The 23,133-nt window shown below is 40.8% G+C and overlaps 1 protein-coding gene across 4 annotated transcripts; it reads right to left on the reverse strand.

The window, feature by feature from the left end:
• Nucleotides 1-468: 468 nt before the first annotated feature.
• On the reverse strand, nucleotides 469-20,286 carry Fbxo30 (F-box protein 30). Of its 4 annotated transcripts, none has more exons than XM_036169381.1 (3): nucleotides 20,189-20,286; nucleotides 7,140-9,189; nucleotides 469-3,993 (listed from the first exon to the last, which is right to left on the reverse strand). In XM_036169381.1, the coding sequence occupies exons 2-3, from the start codon at nucleotides 9,171-9,173 to the stop codon at nucleotides 3,790-3,792; spliced, it is 2,238 nt and encodes a 745-aa protein (XP_036025274.1). In that variant the 5' UTR covers nucleotides 9,174-9,189; nucleotides 20,189-20,286; the 3' UTR covers nucleotides 469-3,789. The 4 variants fall into 4 exon arrangements, with proteins under 4 accessions (XP_036025274.1, XP_036025271.1, XP_036025273.1 ...); XM_036169378.1 differs by lacking the exon at nucleotides 20,189-20,286 and adding an exon at nucleotides 19,704-19,760; XM_036169380.1 differs by lacking the exon at nucleotides 20,189-20,286 and adding an exon at nucleotides 18,888-18,907.
• Between the last annotated feature and the right edge of the window lie 2,847 nt (nucleotides 20,287-23,133).

The raw sequence follows: 23,133 nt of genomic DNA on the forward strand, positions 1-23,133 counted from the left end.
AACAAGCTCTACAAAGAAGAAATGTTCATTTTTTAAATGAAAAATAAGAAAGTTACATTTAAAACATAGCAATATAATAAAGTAACATAACCTGAAGTATGTCTTAGAAAACAATGGAAATGAAAAAACATCTAAGAAATGAATGAAGAAACATGCAGCGGTCAGGAAAATTTAGAGAATTAAGTAAGAAATCACACTGCTTCAGTCATGAGACACAACTCAGAATTCAAAATCTGAGATGTAAAATCTGTGAAATGGATTAAGTACTAATGGAAGTAAAACTAGAAAAATGTAAGGGATGTTACCTGGGAAAACTGGGAATTAGAACTCATCAAATAAACTGAGAAAGACTAAAGATATCTGGAGGTCAGTACCCAATTTCTCACACAATGAAGCACAATGCATTTTTTTTTTTTTTTTTTTTTTTAGTTGAGGATCGAACCCAGGGACTTGGGCTTGCTAGGCAAACACTCTACCACTGAGCTAAATCCCCAACCTGCACAATGCATCTTTACTAAAAACACTGAGCAGAAGACATGCCCAAGTGCCCTTGTAATTTTTGCAGGTACTTGGGACCCAATAGATGTTTTCTTCTACAAGAAAATTTGGTGACCTCAACTTGGGGCTGACCAACAATCTTTGAATGACAAGAACCTTTCTAGAATAGGAGAGAAAAATCATCCTTTCGTCATAAGTCTGGCAGGAACTCCCCAATTTCATATCTGCAATCAGAGCACTAAAAAACAATTCAGGAATAGTCAAATAAGATAGAAACAGAAAAATATGAGCATATCTGGAAAGATTAGAAAGTACAAACTCATTATCACATAGTAACAAAAATCGAAGGCAGGCAAAGATGTGGCCAGTGAGAAGCATTCTAAGGAAACAAAGCCTAACAGATGACCAGGCACACTACTGGCCACATCCCTAACTTTGCCAAGCTTTAGACATAGGCTGGAACTCAAAATCCTAACATCTAGCATCTAACATTCTACCATCAATGTCCACGTCCCGGTGTATTGCTAAGTCTGGACAGTTCCTGGCTCAGAGTTCGTCAGTCATTCCAGTTTTTCTTTGGGTTTCCGGTTTCTGATAGAATTCTTGCTTTTACTTTGGTGAAGTACTAAGTTGTTTAGTTAACTTACTCATTTTAAGTTAAACACACAATAACGCATTGATAAAGACAACAAATTGTATACATTTTAAAAGTTCCCGGAGCTCTCATTTTTAAGAAATAGTCTTTTCTTAATTTAATAAATAACTGATCTGATACATTTTAATTTTCTTTTAAAGGCCGCATCTTTACTACATTTAGGAGAAAATGCCTATGATTACAAGAAAACTTGGAAAAGCTTTGGGCTAGCTTCTACGTGATTTTTAGTGGCCATAGTTTGCAGTACTTTGGAGTACTCAAGCAACAAGTTCATCAAACAATCAGAGAAGAACACTTTTTATGATGTTAAATTACCTGTAAACCCAAATGTTCAACTTTTGTTTTCATCTAAATTCTTAGTATTTTCTTAATTAAGAATTTACCATTGTTACTTTACTTACCACACTGTTCAGGTCATTTTTTTTTTTTTTTTTGTAAATTGCAGTCATTTTATTTTTTAGGATTTTATTTATTAGTACTAAAATTGTTTCAGTAAGCAAATATTTGAACTTTCAGTCCCTGTGTCTCCTCAAGTTGCTTCCACATGAAGGACTGATGGCTAAAATGCGGTGACATCAACAGCAATTAAATATTAACTACCATGAAGAATGAGGGATATTTTTCTATGCAGTTTCATGTAAAGTTCCATACTGTCCCCCTGTCTCTAGTTGTAAGACTCAAGTTTTAGTAAACAGATACTTCTAGGTATCTAAAACTGCAACAATAGCTTAAGAAAAACAGCTGAATTATGCTGAACTCAAATAAGATTTGTCAGTTCTGGACTATCATTTTTCACCCATAATAAATTGTAAAAAATATTTATTTGAACAAAATAAAAGTAGATAGAAAGTTTTCATGTACATATGTTATTATTAAAATATCCATTTCATTCAGTGGAAAAGGTGAAAAATGTAAATTATCTCAGTGTGGAATGAGATTGAAATTTATAAGCCATGAATTTTTAAAAAATACAAACAGAAGGTTAATGCTTATGTTACTTGACTATAGACACATTCTTCAGAAAAATATTTAAAAAGCAAAGTTATATTCTGTCATATTTGATTTCTATTTCCACCTTTTGGCAGAAACAAAAGGTTTTTTTTTTTTTATTATTATTGTTCTTGTTTGTTTTTTAATACAATTCAGTCTCCCAGTTGAAAGTTGAAGCACCTGGGTTAAAGGGCAAGTGAGAAACCGGTAACTAGTCTTTCCTGCTCCACTCTCAACTCTAACCAGGCCTTGAGGCTGCTGACAAATCCCAAGTAGCTGAGATACCATCTTCAATAGCCAAGGACACCGCTCCCCAGTCTGACTACCACATCTGGAAACAGGAACCAGTAACCACAAAGGACTTCAAAAATAACATAGAAAGAAGACCCAGCTGATTTTCAGCATCACTAGCCATTTCAGCTCACCAGTGCCAGAACTTATGTGGATAAGTAACTTTTGTCTCTGCCTCTGGAATTTACTTCCACATATTGACACTGTATTCTCATTTCTTTAAAAGAAGCACGTTAAGTGAATATGGTATAAATCAATTTCAAAACTGTTGACTCATGACTATTTCATTACCACACTTGATTTTTACAAAAAGACACAACTCTTACATCCTGACAGGGAAATATGAAGCATAACCGTGGAAATGTTTCAAAAAGATTATCAACCAAGACAGGTTTCTGCTCGATGTTAATTTATAAACACTTTGAAATTTCACATTTTTAAATGTCTTAAAACAATGCCAGTGTATTTTTATAGACATATAGTTCATTATACGAACATTTTAAAAGCCCCTCAAAAAGTCAAACCCTTTGAATTCTGAATATTTGAAGTTTATTCAAACAATATGCCAAATTCAAACTTATAGTGAGGTATATTTCTTTTCAAACATTAGATACCTAGGAAAATATGAAACACCATGAAAAATTTCAAGTTAAATTCATAGGCTTACTTTGTTTTTACTTCAATCTGTCATATAGTAATCGTGCCATGACTCATCAGTTATGGAATTTAGTGAAAAAGAACTGCATAGGATCATTTTCAGCACAAGAGTAGTAAAGAAAAGAGGATGAAAACAATTTTTATGAGTTGTTTTGAAAGCATGAAGTCATTATTGTGCCTTTATGTAAGTACTGGAGATCATGTATGATCAATAATTAGAAAAATATCAGAAAACTTGATAGCAATCTTATGGCAGTGTTTAAACAACTGAATGTGTTCTGTGAAAAAAAATGTATGCAGGAAAAATTTGAATCAAAGTTTTGCTTTTTGATAATATGGGCTCCAACCCACAGAAAACATAAAAAATTAATTTTTTGGTCAAGTTCTTATTAGTTTGAGAAGCAAAAATTTTCAGAACTTAAATATGCACATCATTAAAATTACTAATTTAAAAAATTATGCAGATAAAGACTAGATTACCCTGTCTAGCAATGTTCCAACAATTTCACACACTTCAAATATTAAGGCAACTTTTCCCCCAATTAACAGTACATTATAAAAATATATGTCACTGCAAAACAGTATGTACATAGTGACAATAAATTGAGCTAGTTGTAGTCTTTAATACATTAATAAAGTGTCATATATTACAAAACTCATACCAGGTGCTTGCATATATGTGTAAATAAATACAGTTTTTAAAGTACGGGTTTTAAAACTGAGCGCAGTGAACGTCCTTCTTTAGTGAGTTCGCGAGTCACACACATACATGGCAATGGGATTGCTTCCTCTCGTTTCTCTATGACATTGTAACTGCAATTCTTCAAGTGGTCAGCCATGCTTAGGATGTCAGCAAATTTCCATTCATTAACAGAACAAAATGCAGTACTGAATCTCCATACCTAGAAGAAAATTCTGCTTTAGATTTAAATAATCCAATAAAGAGAAACTCAGAATGCCCTTTTTGCTCTGCTCTAGCTGCTCTACTTCTTATTATTGCTATAGAAACATAAAATAGCAAGTTACAAATAGCTACAAACTAAAAAGGAGTAAATCCATTGTTCTCCATACTGGTCAAAGTGGTGTATCCATTTCCTCCCATAAACTTTTAAAATCATCTCTAGGTTACTTATGATACCAAACACAATGTCAGCGTCGTGTAGTAGGGAATAATGAACAGGAATGTCTATGCAGTGCGTGCTCAGTGCATTTTTTTCCTGACTATTTTTATCTGCAGTTGGATTAATCTACACGACAGTGAAGCCTCAAACACAGAAGGCCAGCTCCTGTATGTGGTAAACAGCACATACTCTAGAAAGTAGCAGTGCTGAGATGAGGGCAGCATTCATAACAACTTCTCAAGAGGGTAATGGTTTCCAAAGTAGCCAGATGTCTTACAATTCTGTGACAACAGAGTAATTTTTCAGCTGACAAGAGCAGTCATCATTGCTGCCAGCCCTGGTGGCACAGGCCTGGAATCCCAGCTACCAGGGGATGAGGCAGGAGGATAGGATAACAAATTCAAGTCCTGCCTGGACGACGCATGAATTCTACGCCAGTCTGGGCAATAGTGAAACCCTCCATTACAGTGTAAAAAAAAAAAAAAAAAAAAAAGAGGGCTGGGAATCAGCTAAGTAAGAATATTTTCACAGCACGGGAACCCCTAGGTTTGACCCCCAGTATCACAATAATAAATATCTGACAAATTACTGTTCCTTTTGCAAAGTGGGGGCAGTAACAGGCTAATGAAAGTACTGTAAAATGCATGCTCTCTAGCACACTGCAGGTGTTTAAGTGTTGATACCAAGGAGACAGAGCCAAAAGCTTTAAGGCAAGAAAAGAAAGGTTAGAATTGAAGTCAATGTGACTCGAATCTGAAGTGACCGGAGGAAGCTGAAGTGGTAAGGACTCTGAGACACCTGAAATGTCTCATTGCCTCGATCCCTGAGGCAATGGGGAAATAGTAGGGAAGTTTTACGCACTGCATCAACTATAACTAAGATACTTAAAACTATGTAATTCCAGGTTTTTTAAGGGAATATACAGGTGAAGAACCCAAAGCTGTGGTGGTAATCCAGAAAGAATCCAAGGTGAAATGGCGAGGCAAACCGGAGAGGTATGAAAAAGGACCATTAGCTAGAATTTGGGAATAAAGGGGATAGAAAAGAGTCAACCCTTACTCCTAAAGCCCTGGTTCAGGCAGCTTAGTAAACAAAGATGCTACCTCTGAGATTAAGTAAGGTAGAGGAGCAGAGTAAGCTGGACATGTTGAGTCTGGGGAAGCTGTGGGATAATCACACAGACATGTTCAGTAGAATCTTATATATTGTGGTTTATGCTCAACAGAGAAAATAGGAGCATACTGATATAGAATCTGTATAAATAATAGTAATTTCATCCTCAAGACCAGGTCTCTGTAGAAATTGAAACTACCAGAAGGTATGTCATTCCATATATAAATACTAGTGACTAAGTACAAAGATAATTACAGTATCTTATTCCAAAGGATAGAGATGCCCTGAATCATTTAGAAAATAAAATATGTATATGTAGCTGGCTGAAGAAACTTTATGTCACCAGAACTTTTTGAAGAAAAAAAAAAGACTCAAAATAATTCATGTGTTCATTCTCTGGCCAAAGTCTCAAGAAAGCAGAGAAGCAGACACAGACTAGAGCAATGAGTAAAGATAAAACCTAAGGGCCAAGAGTAAAGTTACATAAATCTGAATGTTGTGCAGTCAAATATTGTTTATTCAAGCTGCTATATAAAGATTCATATTATGTGTCATGGAATATTACTTTAACTGTGTAAAGGTGTGTTACATTTGTTTAACAATGTAAGGATGTGTGTTTAATCATGTAAAGATGTGTTACATTTGTTTAACAATGTAAGGATATGTGTTTAATTATGTAAAGATGTGTTGCATTTGTTTCATCTTGCCTGCCTAGAGCATCTGATTGGTCTAAAAAAAACCTGAACAGCCAATCACTAGGCAGGAGAGGGATAGGCAGGGCCGGCAGGCAGGAAGAATCAGTAGAAGGAGAAATCTAGGATCGCCAGAGAGGAGACGACGAGAATGAGGGAGAAAGAGAAGGGCATGGCCCTGGTCAGTCAGCCATGCAGCTGCCAGCCAGCCAGAGACAAGAGAGAAGCAATGGACGTAAGCTGTACAGAAGGAAAGAAAAGGTAAGAAGCCCTGAGGCAAAAGGCAGATAAAGAGAAATTGCTTAAGTTAAAAGAGCTAGCCAGAAACAAGCCTAAGTTAGGCCAAGCATTCATAACGAATAAGAAGTCTCCACGTCATGATTTGGGAGCTGGTTGGTGGCCCAAAAGAAAAAGCCTGGTACAATTATGGGGTCTCTAGTCACAGATACCTGTGATTGCCTTGGATAGACTTTCTAATAGAAGAAGCTAGGTAAAAGCAGAATGTAAATAAAATTTAAGTCTGCCTAAATTTCCGCATCAATTTTTTAAATAATATTTATTCCCCTTCTGCAGTAAATCTAGAGTCTCCATACACAGTAACAAACTGGCTAATCTATTCACCTCACTTCAGCCTCACTCACTCATTAAGGCTATCACCCAAGCAGTGTGCTGGTCACTTACTAGGATGATTGTAGTAACCGGGGGGGTGGGTGTGTGTGGGTGTGGGGGTGTGTGTGTGTCTCATCCTGAAAAAGACACTAACTATTAAGAATGGAGTCAACTGAAGGCCAAAGGAAAGCCTCTCCCCGGTCCCTCAGCTGCCTTATGGTGACAATGTTTGAGACGAGATTAGAAGATGACAGGTAGTAACATGGGCACCGACTGAAGGAAACCGGGTGTCTGAAGACACAGACACACTAGGACAGAAATCTACGCTATACTAGTGATTGTGATGAAGAATTCTAATGACTTTAGTCCTTTATTATCACTTTAAAAATGTGTCATCACATTGATGACATTATAAGATATGGTCACTTTTTCAAAAAGTTATTAGATATATCATAGCATTAATAAGTGCCTACTTTATGTTAAAAGAGATTGATAAGTTAAAATTAAACCAACCTTTTCCTTTATCTGCCATGATGAATTTCCTTCTGGATACTTCTTTTTCCCCCACTGCAATATTACCATTCCACGAGACTGAAGTAGACTGCCACACACATCCCTCATTAGCCTGGATACACAGGACAGCTGGCATAAACTGAAGCCATCAAGAAAGCCTGCAATATGCTGCAGTACCTCAAATGGGAGACTACTTAGATGGTCACTACGTAATCCCAACACACAGTTTCTCGAAGGCTCTTCTAATACTGTAGATACACATGGCTGAACTCCAAATGACCTTAAGTGGCGGTCATGTATAATCTTTGCTCCTTGTGTTGATGGACAAAATCTACGCTGAGAATAGGTACAACCATAATAAGCCAAAGGACACCTCTGTTCCATCCATCCATTGAGTCCAGCATGGATGTCACCATGTACATTCTTAAAATGGGAAGAAAATTCTTTTCTTCTAAATAACTGTCCACATACAAAGGTAAACATTGAACGCTGCTTTGGCTGGTACCTAGCAACACATTCCAAAACTAGATCCAGCCCAAGTGTCTGAAAAGGACTTGGATTTGAAAGCTGTGGATTGGCATGATCACACGCTGAAGCTGAGGCTATCTCACCAACCATTGTATTCGTAGCTAATATTGCAGATGGAAGTGAAAACGTCTGTGTCCCAAAGTCAATGTGATAAACATCAACCATGCGGCTATCAGATATACCCCTCCCACCTGGAGAATCTCCCAGACAAAAGAGTAATGCTGCAGTAATCAGATCGATTCCTTGGAGGTCCATGGGATCTTCTGCAACTTCTAAATCTGATGTATCGACTGCTTTGTCTTCCTTTGGTATATACCATGAATTAGAAAGAAACTTGAATGAAGGAGCATGACTGAAAGGTGGGTTATTAATGTCCTTCAAGTCCCCTAAGTCTCCCTTTTTCCAATGCAAGTCCTCCTCCTCATCTTCATCTGGCATGAGGATATGTTGAAATGTGCTATCGGGCAAAGCACTGAAAGGAATTATTTCCCTAAGTTGTGCTGCTACTAAAAGTGAACTGGAAGGTTCTAAAGTACCATCTGCTGCTGCACAGTCTCCATTTTCTATGTTACTGTCTATGGAATCACTAGGAGAATTTTGATTCTGGTCTTTGACCTGTGAACACATATTTTCCAAAGGGAAGCCATTACAAAGAGCAGAAGTACCAAAAGAGCTTGTATTTAAGTCGCATAGTAAATCACTTGAACCATTGTGTTCAGACTGAGCATTCTGACTTGTGCCATTAAGGTCAGCTCCACCTACTGCCCCTACCTCATCCTCATGAAGGTGGTCCTGGTCTTTTAAGTTACTTTCCTGGAAACTTTCTCTGTTATTCTCATCCATTTCATTTGTGGTAGCATGAAGACTTGTATTTAACATGCCAATGTCTCTTGTGGCAGAATTCAGGATATCTAAAGCAGCAGCCAAACTTCTGGTTGTTTCTACAGTAGCTTGATAAAGTGCACCGTATGATTCTTCATCAACAGATACCAACCCATTAGTACATGGCATTTCCTGAACACTTGATTTCACTGAAATTTGTTCTCTAGGTTCAGGTATTTTATCAGTTGCTTTTGACATCATGGTGGCAACTTTGAGAGATTCCAAAAGCATTCTTTGATCTTGAAGAGCCAAGGCCATGTCTAATTGTGCCACTTCATCAACATCTCTGCTTAGATTTTCATATGATTTCCGGTCTGCATAACTAACTGGCCATCGGTTCCATTCCATAGTACAGCACACCACACTTGCAGGACACATTTCTAGATGTTCAGCAACTTTATTTCGTGCCATGGTAAATGGACATCCAAAGTTACTATTTAAGCAAGGTACTCGTTCAAAGGGACACAAGAGTCGATGTTCATCAGCTTTACAAGAATGGAAAACTGCTCCACAAACCAATGGACAACCAATCAAGTCACAGGAAATCCCAGGCTCTGGTCTGGTCATACACCGTCTACTGACACAATTCACACAGTGTGAATGCTGCTGTCCCTCTTCTTCCATAATGGCCAGTCCAGCTCTAGTTTTTGAAATAGAAAAAGGTAATGCCATTAGACAAAAAGTGTATAATAAATCAAATCACCGATTTATTCTAGGTTATTCTTGGGAATGAAATATAAAAAATACATACAAACATTGAAGTGGTTAATTTGACATGGAATTAATACATCTTAAAGGCACTTAAGGACTTTTAGTAACAATCTGGTATTTTAAAATGTCAAAGTTTCACATTTACATAGTAGGTAACAATATGCATAACATATTGTAGCTTCCATATAAAACATTCAAAATATAGTACTGTAAAAAGTAAATTATAATAAAAGTACTATTTTAAAAATACCTGAGCCGGGCGGTGGTGGCGCATGCCTTTAATCCCAGCACTCAGGAGGCAGAGCCAGGCAGATCTCTGTGAGCTCGAGGCCAGCCTGGACTACCAAGTGAGTTCCAGGAAAGGCACAAAGCTACACGGAGAAACCCTGTCTCAAAAAACAAAACAAAACAAAAAACAGCTGAATTTCAGAGAATAATATAGATTTTAGCTTTTAAATTTCAATTCTGATATGCCTCATTGCAAACCCCTCATCATATTGTTGAGAATACATATGCACATACATTACTTTTGACAGCCAGCTCTCATTCACTTTACTAAATATGAATTTTTTGCTAATTACTAGGTACCAGGCACTGTGTCCCCTCTGGCAATATACAGGTAAATTAGCAGCTCATCTTAAAGGAATTACAAGGGAGGCAGAAGACAAAACTCAATCTCGTTATGTGGATCAACACGATAGGAAAAACCCGTACACAGCGAGGATAATTAGCATTGAGAAGGGTCAGGCAGGGCAAACTAGGAAGAAAGGAAGTTCACCTGTGAATTACCAGCACATGAACTGACAAATGTGTTCAGTCTTCCTAATATTGACGGCTCATGGTGAAATGCAAGAAAGCCATGAAAAATGAGGTCAAAGGGAATTGGGCCAAACATGAATTTCATAGCTAGTCTATGGAATTCAGTCTTTTAGTAACTGAAAGTCACTGATAATTTTCAGGGTAGAGAAACATTAGCTATGAAATAATGAGGGATTACTGACATTCCCTCATTTTTTTTTTTTAAACTTTCTTTTTATTTATTCTTTGTGTCTTTCACATTATGTCTCCACATCACATCTCTGGATCTCACCCATCTCCCTCCCCTGCTCCACCTAAATAAAACAAAATAAATTTTTGTTTGTTTGTTTGTTTGTTTTTTGGTTTTTTGAGACAGGGTTTCTCTGTGTAGCTTTGCACCTTTCTTGGATCTCGCTCTATAGACCAGGCTGGCCTCGAACTCACAGAGACCCGCCTGCCCTACAGAGTGAGATCCAGGACAGGCACCAAAACTACATAGAGAAACTCTGTTTCAAAACAAACAAACAACAACAACAACAAAACAAAAATGAAAACAAAACACAAAGAGAGAAGAAAGGAGAAAAAAAAGAGGAAGAAAGGGAGAATCTTGTCATGGAAGCTGCAGTGTGACACAGTGAGTCACGCAGCAAACCCCTCTATCCATACATTTTTTTTTACATGCAGGTGTTTATCCCAAAGAATCATTGATCTGGTTTGAGGTCCCTGGTCTCTGTTATACCATTGACACTGGGCCCTCACTGGGATTCTTCCTGGACATTCTGTTGCTACCCTGTGCCACTGAGATCTTGCAGCCCTGGGTCTACAGGACCAACCCCCACCCGGTGCTCCAAGAGATTACAGATGGGGCAGATGCTGGGGTGGGCCAACACATAACCCTGGTTCTGGGCCTGGAAAGTTGGTTGCAAGAGTGGTCAGCCCACTAGCTCTCCCCCACCACCACCACCACATAGTTCACTCTTTGCAGCTTTGAGAAAGGGATGGGGCCATTTCTCCCACTTTCACATCCTCAGGGTTGGTAATCTCACACCTACACCTTCAGGACCAGCTCTACTATGTTGCACAGATGAGGTGTACAGGTCACTCTCCCAAGTGCTACAGCTGATGAGAGGCAGGGCCAGCTCTTCCACCTGCCTCAGGACCTTGTTGGGGGGTGGGGGGAGCAATCTCTCCTCCGCCCATGCCAGACCTGACAGATGAGTAGTAGGGACAGCTCTCCTATGCTACTTTTTTTGTTTGTTTTTGTTTTTCGAGACAGGGTTTCTCTGTAGCTTTGGAGCCTGTGCTGGACTAGCTCTGTAGACCAGGCTGACCTTGAACCTACAGAGATCCATCTGCCTCTGCCTCCCGAGTGCTGGGATTACAGGCATGCGCCACCACCGCCCAGCTTTTCCTATGCTACTTTGTGGCTGGCTCATTTCCACCTCCACCAAGCATTGGCTCCGTTGTGCTGCCCAGGCCAGGTTTGGTTGGCCCGCTCTCCCAGACACCCTCTCATCTTAAAACTGATTTTTTAACATTTCATCAAGCAAAGTCTATACCAAAAATAAGAGAAAGTATAAACAAAATCTGCCGATTTAACTGTAACTAAACTTATTCAATAGATTTTTTTTCTAAAATCTTTAACTGCTTCATTGGTTTTTCTGTCAGTGGTGAAAAGTTAAATAATACTTGTCTTTTGCTATCATTCCTATTTCCTATTCAAATTTGAAGACAAACAAAACTAAAATCTTGTAGTTTCCTAGTTATCTACTCAGCAGTCCTCTCATTGTCTTTATTATTGCTACCCCACATTAAGACTGCTCTACAAAGATCCTCACTAATCTAAAGGGCTCTTCTTTCCTCCTCCAGCCCCCATCACCTCTGCTGGATCATCAGGATTACCAACTCCTCCTTTTGGACTGTTAACCTTCCCTTACCATGTTAGCACATTTTACCAAGTTCCCTCCTACCTCTCTGGCTAGTCTTCTCTTAAATATTACTTTTTGTTAGGGAATATTATTTTAAGGTGTATTACTTTTGTTGATGTTGCATTTGTTTAACTCTGAGAAGCTGTGTGCCCGTCTAAACACCTGATAGTGTAATAAAGAGTTGTACGGCCAATGGCAAAGCAGGGAGAAAGGATAGGCGGGGCTGGCAGGCAGAGAGAATAAATAGTAGGAGAAATATGGGGGCGGGGGAGATGTAGGAGTGAGAGAAGGAGGTAGACTCCAGGGGCCAGGCACTCAGCTACACAGCTAGCAATGGAGTAAGAAAGAAAGGTATACAAAAGTAGAGAAAGGTAAAAGCCCAGAGGCAAAAGACAAATGGGTTAATTCAAGGTAAGAAAAGCTGGCAAGAAACAAGCCAAGCTAAGGCCAGGCATTCATAATTAAGACTATGCCTCCATGTGTGGTTTATTTGGGAGATGGGTGGCAGGCCCCACAAAAGAGCAGAAACAGCAACAACTTTTCTTCAGGATTTCATGTCATTCTTGTTCAAACTATAACTTCCTCCTGGGTATGCTAGGTTTTTCCAACTTTCATTTATCATCTGTAGGCAGAAAATTCATCTATACGTCCTGTCCAAAAATCTTCCAAATACCAGACCTCTTCAGCTGTATTTCTACTTGTATATCACAGAGACAATTCAACTCAGTGTTTTCTACAATAAGTTACACTGTACTGTATAATTTTCTAAAAGATTTGTATCCTATTTTCTTCACTGGGTGCATATGGTTGCTAACTCTCTGACATGTATTTCCATAAATGCTAGCTTCATTTCAGGTGGGTAATCACTCCACAAATTGTTACAACATTTTTCTTGGTTGAAGGCTATTATTCCTCAAACAGGAATAATAAACACCCAGCTGTTATTAAGTGAGCTCTTCTTTATTAGGACAAAGCCCTGAGTTGATACTGTGCTGGTCAACGATGCCATGAAAAATGTACACATTCAACACCAGATCACTTTTAAATTATGCTTTAAAAAAGCAGAGTAAGTCTAATACTTTCAAAATGTTGTTTTCTCACAATTCCATAGGTAAGAGTTGACTCTTTAAACTAGTTGTACTAAAAGAACAAGAAAGGAAATGAGAGATTAATTATGGCAAATATTTATAAATAAAGCAATGAAAATGTTTAATAAGAATTAAGACAAACCTTGCTGAGGGATTAGATTTGTGAAAACAGCTAGAGCTTTCTTATTTTGCAATAACAAGACTGAGTTTATCTCACATGCTGGAGGTTAAACTTGACTGTTGCTAAGAGAGAAACCTGAAAATACAAGCAGTTTCGACAGTGACTGCCACTTTCAAGACTTGTATGAGCACTTTAGGTTACTGTACACACCATCACACAATCACATCAGGTAATTTAAAGGTATTACCTAACTCAGAGGTGTTTAAAATAATGACCACTGCAATTCTGACTCACATTCAAAAACAGTAACAACTTGCAAAGGTAGAAGGAGAAGGCTCTCAAGTTTCAGAATAGGTAGCCTCTTCCACATTACTCCTTTCTCAATAAAAATGTTTTTAAAAGATGCAGCCACAGCAACACATCTGTGGTATTTTATTACTTTTTGAAGTAGACTTACAAAAAAGAAGTAATATTAATTGTATTACCTACTCTATCCTTCTTAATAAATACCAAGTCAATTTCCTACAACACAGAGAAAAATAGTGTTCAGAAGTAGTAAGTGACTTGCCCAAGTCATCTATCTAGTTAGGAGACAGAGGTGGGACTTCAATGTACATCTCATCAATATTCACGTGGGGTGGCAGACATGTTTACTTATAAACAGTTAAGAAAATAGCTCTTTAACCCATGATTTAATTTTAAGATGTTATTTGAGGAATGAAGATTACACAATTTTGCTTGTAGTTTACTCTAACACTTAATCACTTTGGATGATCAAAAATCTTTTCGTTCTTTATAATTATTAAAGCACATTACTTTGCTTTGACCACGTTTTAAATAGGAACATATGAATCAGTATGAATTTAACCATTCTCAACATATCTATACAAAGTAGGTCAAGTCCATTTAAATGTACAAAGAAATAAGAAAACATAGTAATAGTCTTTCCAAGGAGAGAGACATGTCTTCAAACTTCAAAGCTCTTCCAGATCCATCCTCTTTCTAATCAAGATTATTATTACAAAATTTAAAATGCCATCATACATAGAGTATTTCAAACTGCTCATGAACTGTCAAACAGGTTTTAAAACTTCAGTTCTTGACTTATCAGTTGAACAATGACACAGCAAGCCTAGTCGAAAACATGTTGCTAAATTATGGCTTCAAGTTCAAGATGAGCTTCATTAAACTTAATGGGTTTTTTAAAGCATGCTAAAATCAACTTCTATTAAGCTTCACTTGAAAGAATTACTGAAAAAGCTTCATTACCAAAACTTATTTGTAACTGATGGAATCTTTTACAATAGTTTCTGTTTTCTCTAACAGAAGTTGGTTGGCAACTCATACTCTGTGGCTGACTAGCAATCCTTAAAAATAGTTTTAAGACATGGCATTTTCCCATACAATGAAATGAGAGCTTGCCATTTAAGGCACAGAGTCAGTGCCCCCGACTATTTCTCACAATTCACTAAAATATATTAAGGAGATAATATAATCACAAACTAGCACAATTTTAAAATATGCTAAGAAAAGTTGTTTAATACAATTTAGGTCTGTTTCGGATGTCTACCAGGTTTTAAGAAACACACTCAGATGCACACATCTCCCCTTCTCACATGCCGTGTGTCTCAACTCTGCTTTCAGCTTGTGACCCTCCCCTAGAACCCAAGGCAAGACATGGAGCCCTTACAAAACACATGCTTAACACATGCTGCACTTTAGGGACAACTGAAAATAAATCACTGTTCTTTTTAATAACTAGTTGTATAGGAAATCTATAATCTCCAAGAATAACAAAACTATCTCTGTCTCATCTTTATGTTCCCTGAATTCAAAATTGTGCTTCAATTTGAGATTCATTTGTGTAAATACACAAATGAAAGAATACAAGAAAATGAATTCCCAAACAGACATTCTTAATTTCATGGAAAAATTGACCACAATAAAAAACTTACTGATCTAACATTAGACCATTTTTAAATTGAAAACAAAATACCTCAGCCAGCCATACATAATGTTGCTCAAACACTTCCTTTAAAATATTTTCTTTCATTATTAAGAAATTTTCTATTCATTTTACATACCAACCACAGATTCCCCTGTCCTCCCACCCCCCAGCCTTCCCCCGCAACCCACACCCCATTCCCACCTCCTCCAAAGCAAGGCCTCCCAAGGGGCATCAGTAGAGCCTGGTACATTCAGCCCAGGCAGGTCCAAGTCCCACCCCCCTGCACCAAGGCTGTGCAAGGTGTCCCACCATAGGCACTAGGCTCCAAAAAGCCCAATCAGGCACCAGGAACGGATCCTGATCCCACTGCCAGGCGTCCCCTAAACAGTTCAAGCTAAACAACTGTCTTGCCTATTCAGAGGGCTTGGAGGGCTCCACAGCTATTGGTCCCACAGTTCATGAGTTCCCACTAGTTTGGCTGGCCATCTCTGTACATTTCCCCATCATGATCTTGATGTCCCTTGCTCATAGAATCCCTCCTCTGTTTCATCAACTGGACCCCTGGGGCTCAGCCTGGTGCCCAGCTGTGGATCTCTTCCATCAGTTACTGGATGAAGGCTCTATGATGACAGGGTATTCACTGGAGTAGGCCAGTTCAGGCACACTCTCCACTATTGCTAGTAGTCTAAACTGGGATCATCCTTGTGGATTCCTGGGAACTTCCCTAGCACCCTGTTTCTCCCTATTCCCACGATGTCTCCCTCTATCATGGTGTCTCTTTCCTTGCTCTCCCACTCTGTCCCTGTTCCAGCTGGAATATCCTGTTCCCTTATGTTTTCATCCCCCATCTCCTACTCTCCCTTGCCCCGCAAACCCCAGTTTGCTCATGTAGATTTCATCTATTTCTCCTTCGCAGGGTGATCTATGCATCCCTCTTAGGGTCTTCCTTGTTAGCTAGCTTCTCTGGAGCTGTGGGTTGTAGTCTGGTTATCCTTTGCTTTACATCTAGTATCCACTTAGCTCAAACACTTCTTAAGCACCTAGTTAATGTGTCCCAGGCATCTTATATGAAGACTAAACCTAAAAAAAAAAAAAAAAAAAAAAAAAAAAAAGCAAATCAATGGGAAAGATAAATCAATAGCTGAGGCCTGAACCCAGGGCCTTAGCGCTCTACCACTTAGCTAAATCCCCACCCCCCCAATTTTCTACCTTTTTAAAATCTCAGAAAACTTACTATACAAAGAAGTGGCAGGTTTAAAAAGAAAAGACAATAGTTGTTGTCTGTACATGTACAGATGAGCAGGGCACAAAGGAAAACCAGCTCAAAATACGAAGTGGCATCAGCCTAGTCTACTGCTTAGTATTATATTTATATATTAGATGAAACAGACTTCTACTAAACAAAACATGTTTTAATGGCAGGCTCATTGTGGAACCAGTCTTGTCTAATGATAAGGAAGTCCGTTACAAAAATCAACAATTTAGCAATCAGTTCTAAGTGTCTGTAGGAAATATTACCTTTTGTACAGTCAGAGGTACTAGCACATAGTAAGAAGAAACTCGAATGACCCACTAATAAAATAGGTGCATTGAGTTCTGAAGATAACAAATCTACACCTCATTTTATCTGCTTTTAAAGGGTGGAGGTGGTAACCAGGTAGCTCATCAGTAAAGCACTTGTCTAGCAAATCCAAGGGCTTCGATTCTGTTTTGAACACAGTAAACACACACACACACACACACACACACACACACACACACACACACACACACAAAACCATAAAAGACTTAAAGCCATGGTGGTGGTGTAGATGACTACATGTGATGAAAATTAAATTACTACTAAATCCCCAACTCATAACACATACCCCCAATACAAAGGTGTTCTAGTTTCATTATACTGCTGTGGTAACACATAAACACCTGGGTCAAAAGCAACTACAGGGAAGAAAAGGGTTGTTTCAGCTAACACTTCCGGGTCACAGGTTATCCAGTGAAGTCAGGGTAGGAACTCAAGGAGAAATCATGATGGAATGCTGCTTTTTGGCTTGCTCACTGTCTGATGCTCAGCTGCCTTTCTTATATAGTCCAGGACCACCTATCAGCCTAGGGATGGTGGTGCTCACAGAGGGCTGGACCCTCCCACATCAATTAATAATAAAGACAATCCAGTACAACATCCTCCCAGGCCAGAGTGGGCGAGGCAATCCCTCAATGGAGGCTTCTCTCAGATGACTTAGGGTTTGTCAAGTTCACAACTGAGACTAACCAGGGCAAATGGATAAATGAGTTATATTTTCTATTTATTTCATTAAACTTTACTCTGGCTTTACAGAAAAATGAACTAATGATATATTTATATCCCATCCCTCCAGATATACTATAATCAAAACATTTATCTGTCATTTCCAACCTGGTCATGGTTAAAAATTTAAAATGAAAGTTCTAACTACTCACAATTTTCTCCACTAAATAAACAAATGAAATAATCACAGACTTAGATCAGAAATTAAAATGTTAGAAAACATTTAATACTCGGACCAGAACCTATTTGAGTTAACAGGTGATAAAAACAGGTCTACCCAAACAGCAGGACTCAGTCTAAGACAGCAAGAGAGAGTGGGCTTCTATGGAACCTCAACTTTCCAGCCTGAGGCAATTACTCTCCTTTGAAACAATCCAGAACTTCCGAAAGGTTGATTACAGTACACAAACATAGTTACCCCAAGTGGATGTACTCTGCTTTACACAACTGCCAGATTTATATTCAACTACTTTTAAATATTAAATTTATAAAGCTTACTAAATTCAGCTCTATGACTCTACCCAGTGCTAATATTAACCACTCTTTAAAACAGAAAAATGACATAAAAAACCCAACAATTAAGTTTTAATTGAGGTATATTCTATAACTGGGGTATATTTGTGTTTAATGCTTTCAGTATGCACAATATACAAGCAACTACTTCAACTTGAATCTCTCCTAGCCATCACAATTAATATGAAATTTAATGCTATTTACTCAGTCCTTTTAACTTAAAAGTTTTACCAATAAATATAATGTATAAACACAATGACATTCTCCAAGACCATGCCCAGCAAGAATAATTCCTTTTATAAAATAAACACCAGTCTTAGGAACTTATTTAAAAGATTATCTAACAGTCACACTTTAGAAACATGCTATATCAAATAATAAACACATTAATTAAAGCCGGTTTGAGTGACCTTAAAGTATCTTTCCAACCATACACAAAGGGCCAACAATTCTTTTATGCAGTATTATTTTTTAAAGCGTATTTTATTTATATTTTAAAACAAAAAATATACACACACACACAAAAAAACCCCAAACCTGAATCAAAACATCAAAAACACTGGACTGAAATTAAACGGCTACTACATAGGCAAACTTCAGTTTCTTATACCATTCATAAAACACCTACTATTTCTAGAGTCACATACACACAAAAGCTTATGTCACTATATTAAGTGTCAGGTACAAACCGGCAATCTAAGAAGTTAGCAAAACACCATGTTGTCCCCAACTAAACTCCTACAGCCAAAAAAACAGTGACTAAGCATAAAGAAGTGTGATTCAACGAAACTGTAGTGGGAGCGTGTACGCTCTAGAAAAACCCAACGGGAACACTTCACGCTATTCTTTTCTTTTTGCCAGCCAACATGGGATTGTTTTGGAAAACTTGGATACAAAAACGTGCAAGGCGTGCTAATGTAACTTACTGTGTCTGAAACTTAGCAGCCAGCAAATGAACACTCCAGAGACCTTTTGAGACTTCGTGGTAAGAATTTTAACCCTCATTGATACCAGAATGCCCATAAATAACTTCGTCTTGGATCAGAGTCAACAAAGCAATCACGGGAGAAAAGGTCAACTCCTTCCCAAGCATCTTTTATCCGGGATTTACCGTAGGAGAACCACAGTAAACACGGGCCGCCATGGAAGTAAAAAAAAAAAAAAAGTATTCCCGGGTGACTCTGCATCCACCGAGCCTTCCATGTCCTGCTTCCCATCTGGGACTCCGTGAGCAGGACCCAATAACTTGGGGGTGGGGCGGGGGATCCCTAAGTTTCCCTTTAACCGGGGCCAAGGCTAAGTAAGTCTCGGCGCCTCTCACTTCCATGAATGGAAAAGTTACCAACTTCGCTCATCCCGTGGAGACAGTTTGGAGATGCCTCGCAGTCCTTTTAACCCGTGGGTGCCCAAACCACCCCAAGTTCACTTCCTACAAGCCAGAGAGGGGCCGAGCCTGGCTTCCCGGGGACCTGCGCGCACACAGGGAAGGGGACCTCACCCGGGTCTGCGTCCCGGGGGGTCGGGGGCTCCATGGGCCGCAAACACACACACACACACACCCGCGCGCGCGCGGCCCCGGGAGCAACGGTCCCCGCGTCCCCGGCCAAGCACCACAGGCCCAGGGCGGCGCCGACTCCACCGGGCCCGGCGCCCCCTCCAGCCCGCGCCGCCCGGGCCGCTGACCCGGCGCTAGCCCCGGTCGCCCGCGTGCCAGTCTCTCCCGCGGCCCTCGCTGCACTCACCGGCCCGCGCGCCCGCAGCGACGCTCACGCCCCGGCTGTCCCGGCAGTCCCGGCTGCCCCGGCTGCCCCGGCCGTCGTGCCCGGCGGCTCCGCACCGTCTCCGGACCCAACCGAACCCAACACGGAGATCGGCCCGTCCGAGTCCTCCTCCGCGCCGCCGCCGCCGCCGCCGCCGGGGCCGGACCGCCGCCTTTTCTCCTCGGCCTCCAACCGCCACCGCCCTCCTCGCGCGCCCCGCCCACCCCCACGGAGCCCCGCCCACCCCCACGGAGCCCCGCCCACCCAGGCCGGGCCGCGGGCAGGCGGGCGGGCCCGCGCACGCACGGCCGCCGGGGTGCGGTGGGGCGCGCACGCTGCCCTCTGCTGGGACCGCGACCTGGAGAGGGCGGACCAGGAGAGCGAGCGGTGAGGCGCGTGCCCGCCTCTCCCGGCGGTGCTCCCGCACGGCTCCCACTGTGCTCCCAGCCCGGGACGGCTCTTCGGACCTTGCTTTTCTGGAAGGGATCCCGGAGGACCGGTGGCACCGTGCAGAGCGCAGGCTCCGAGGAGCGCGACCCGTCCTCCTCCTCCAAAGCCTCCTCCTCCAAAGCCTCCTCCTCGCTCGCCCCGCGCGCGCGGCTTGCACTCGGGGCCAGGAAAGAAATAGGTCAGCTCCCGGTTGTCTAGGGTAACGGCCACCACCTCACGTGCCCGAGCCCTGTGACTCGGTGACCGCTCGGCGCTGTGACCCGTTTCCCCTTGTAAGGGCTCCGTCGGCCCGCGGAGGACGGCTTCCGTGGGCGACCCACGCGGCCTCCAGAGGGCGCGACGCGGCTTCTGGGAAATACCTTGGGGACGACAGCGCGGTCACCCCGGGCTGCACCCAGCGACCGTAGGCGTCCCCCGTTACTACCGCCAGGCCCGGGTGGGAGGACAACAGTGATGTCACCCACGCCCACCCCCGGCTGCAAGCCTCTTGCCCACTCGCGTCTCAAAAACCATCTGGAAGGAAATGGGGGCCTGGCTGGCGGTGGGGCGGGGCAGAGGTGAGACACCCCTGTTGTCGGGTCCTTGGGCTGACAGCGTTTTTTTTACCCCAGCTGTTGGAAAGGATGGCTCACACGCGATTCACCCACCTGACTCTCAGGCCTGTCCACACTCGCAGAACAATAGCAACACAAAACTCTGGGGAACTTGGACTAACCACACTGTAAAGGTCTTTTTTTTTTTTTTTTTTTTTTTTTAATGAAGAAATTTAGATTTTTGGGACGTTCAGTGCGTTTGTGTGAGGTGCATAAGAAATTGGGTATTGCTCTTTTTTCCCCCTTTCTTTTCTTTTTTGTATGGTTTGGCTGTAGGCAGGCACTTGTCCTCAGCCCAAAGTGTGAGAACCAAAGGGGCCAGGGTAAGAAAAGTGAAGCCGGCACGTGAAATGGAGAAAGACTTGCTTCGACTCTGCACATGGTCGCAGTGGAGTAACACACCCTTCCGTTACATCTCCTTCTGTAAAATAAGGGGGCTGCAGCAGGTAATTCCAAAGGCCCTCTGCAGCTTCAGCATCCCGGAATTAAATGGTTGTATTAATTGTACTTTTGACGCTTTCTGCTTTCCTAAATCACCTAGTTGACCTCAAGCTGAGTGGGAGCCAATGCAAGCCGCAAACCTCTGCCCTTCTGTAAGTGGTAACCAGAGACTCAAATTTCCTCCAAAAATAAAACAAACAAAAAACAAAAAAACAAAACAAAACAAAAAAACAAACCAAAAAAACCCACCACATTTCTTCAAATCTGCCCTCTGTAGTAGTATACATGGAATTTGGTCTAGACTTGTGGAGCAAAGCTACCATTTATGTGGCTTAGCCACCCCGGGAAGCAACAGGTACTTTAAAATTTAAAGCAATAAAAAAATAAATAAGCAGTAGCAGGTTTGACCTGTCTACTCTCTTTAAGAGAGGAGCCTTTCCCCGTTCTTCAATTACACTCACGTCAACTTAAGAAAAGTACATATCCTATTTTTCTAAAGGTCATTCTCATTTGATAAAAATGATGAAAACTGGGGGACCGGGAAGGTAACTTGGTAAAGTTTTTCCTGAGAAAGCAGGAGAACCTGCATTTCATCCCCAGCACCCATGTAAAAAGTCAGGTCTAGTGGCATGAATATTTAATTCTAGCACTGGGTAGGCAGCGGGCCAGCAGTGAGAGACCCTCTCAAAAAATAAGGTAGATGGTTCCTGAAGAATGGCACCCAAGCTGACCCTGGGCTCCACACACCTACACAAAAACTAGCTATAATAACAGCAGTCATAAAGCCTGCACACAAGGCTAAATTGTAAGAGGAGTTTTCAGAGAAAATTGAGTTGGCCACACAAATCCTGACAAATTGTTCAGTGTCAAGGCTAATAGCTCCGGAATTTAAACAAGTTCCCTTGCCCAATTAGACCACCAGCCTGGATTTGGGTAGCCCACGGCCAAAGCAATTCAAAAGTCAAGACTGAAGTTTAGGTCATTTGCTAATTAAGGAAAGCATCATTGGCCAGAGACAAATGTGAGTGGGTAGGGGCAGATTTGCAGCTGTGAAGTCATGAGACAATCGGAATTACCAACTGGGACCGTGGTAGGAAATGCCAGTCTGAATCACCTAATACCAGTATCTAAAATTTAACAGCTGTCATAATTATATTTGCAATACAAGTTCATCTGAAATATGAAAAATAGGAAAGCATCGAATTGTATGGTAATTTAGAAGAAACCTCCCAAGGACAAACTTTATAGCTCTAAGCTTTAAATAAGTAATCAAAAGAATTTAAATCCATCTGAAATGTTGGCAAATAGAAGACTCAGGTTTTATCCATATGTAGCGCAGACCTCTTAAACCACAGTGTAAAAATGAACATGTGTATATCAATGCTTGATGTTTTGAGTTAATAAGGTTATATTTATTAATACAGTGCCCAGCATACAGACTATATATTCACTCAATAAATGAATTATTCTGCCCCTGCCCCCAAAGCTGAGCCTACAAATTGTTGCAGCATTTGGTGGTACTCGGTGTCTGGGGTCAGGGAAGATGAGGATATAAACAGGTGGACTCAAATGGAAATGATAAAGTCATCCTTTTTCTCATCCATCTAAAATATCTGTGTAACTTTACACTATCAGTGCTTGGTAGGGAGGTAGTATTTAATTCCTGAGTATAAATTTTTCTCTTAGAAAAAAAATGATACACATTAAATAGCTAGGAGAAGCCAATTTTAACAACCCGTAAGTGAACTCAATTCAATCTTGAGCCCTCCTGTGCTTGGGTGGAGTGGAAGCAAAGACAGAAGCCCCCAGCTAAGGCCCTGGTGTAACAAGGGGACTCAGAGCTGCTGGCAGCAGATAAGCCCTGTTACTAAGTTGTTCTAGTCAGCCTCTGTTGCACATGACAGTAGAGGAAAGAGCATCTCCATGCC

The sequence above is a fragment of the Onychomys torridus genome, chromosome 19, assembly GCF_903995425.1.
Source record: "Onychomys torridus chromosome 19, mOncTor1.1, whole genome shotgun sequence".
Classification (NCBI taxonomy): domain Eukaryota; kingdom Metazoa; phylum Chordata; class Mammalia; order Rodentia; family Cricetidae; genus Onychomys; species Onychomys torridus.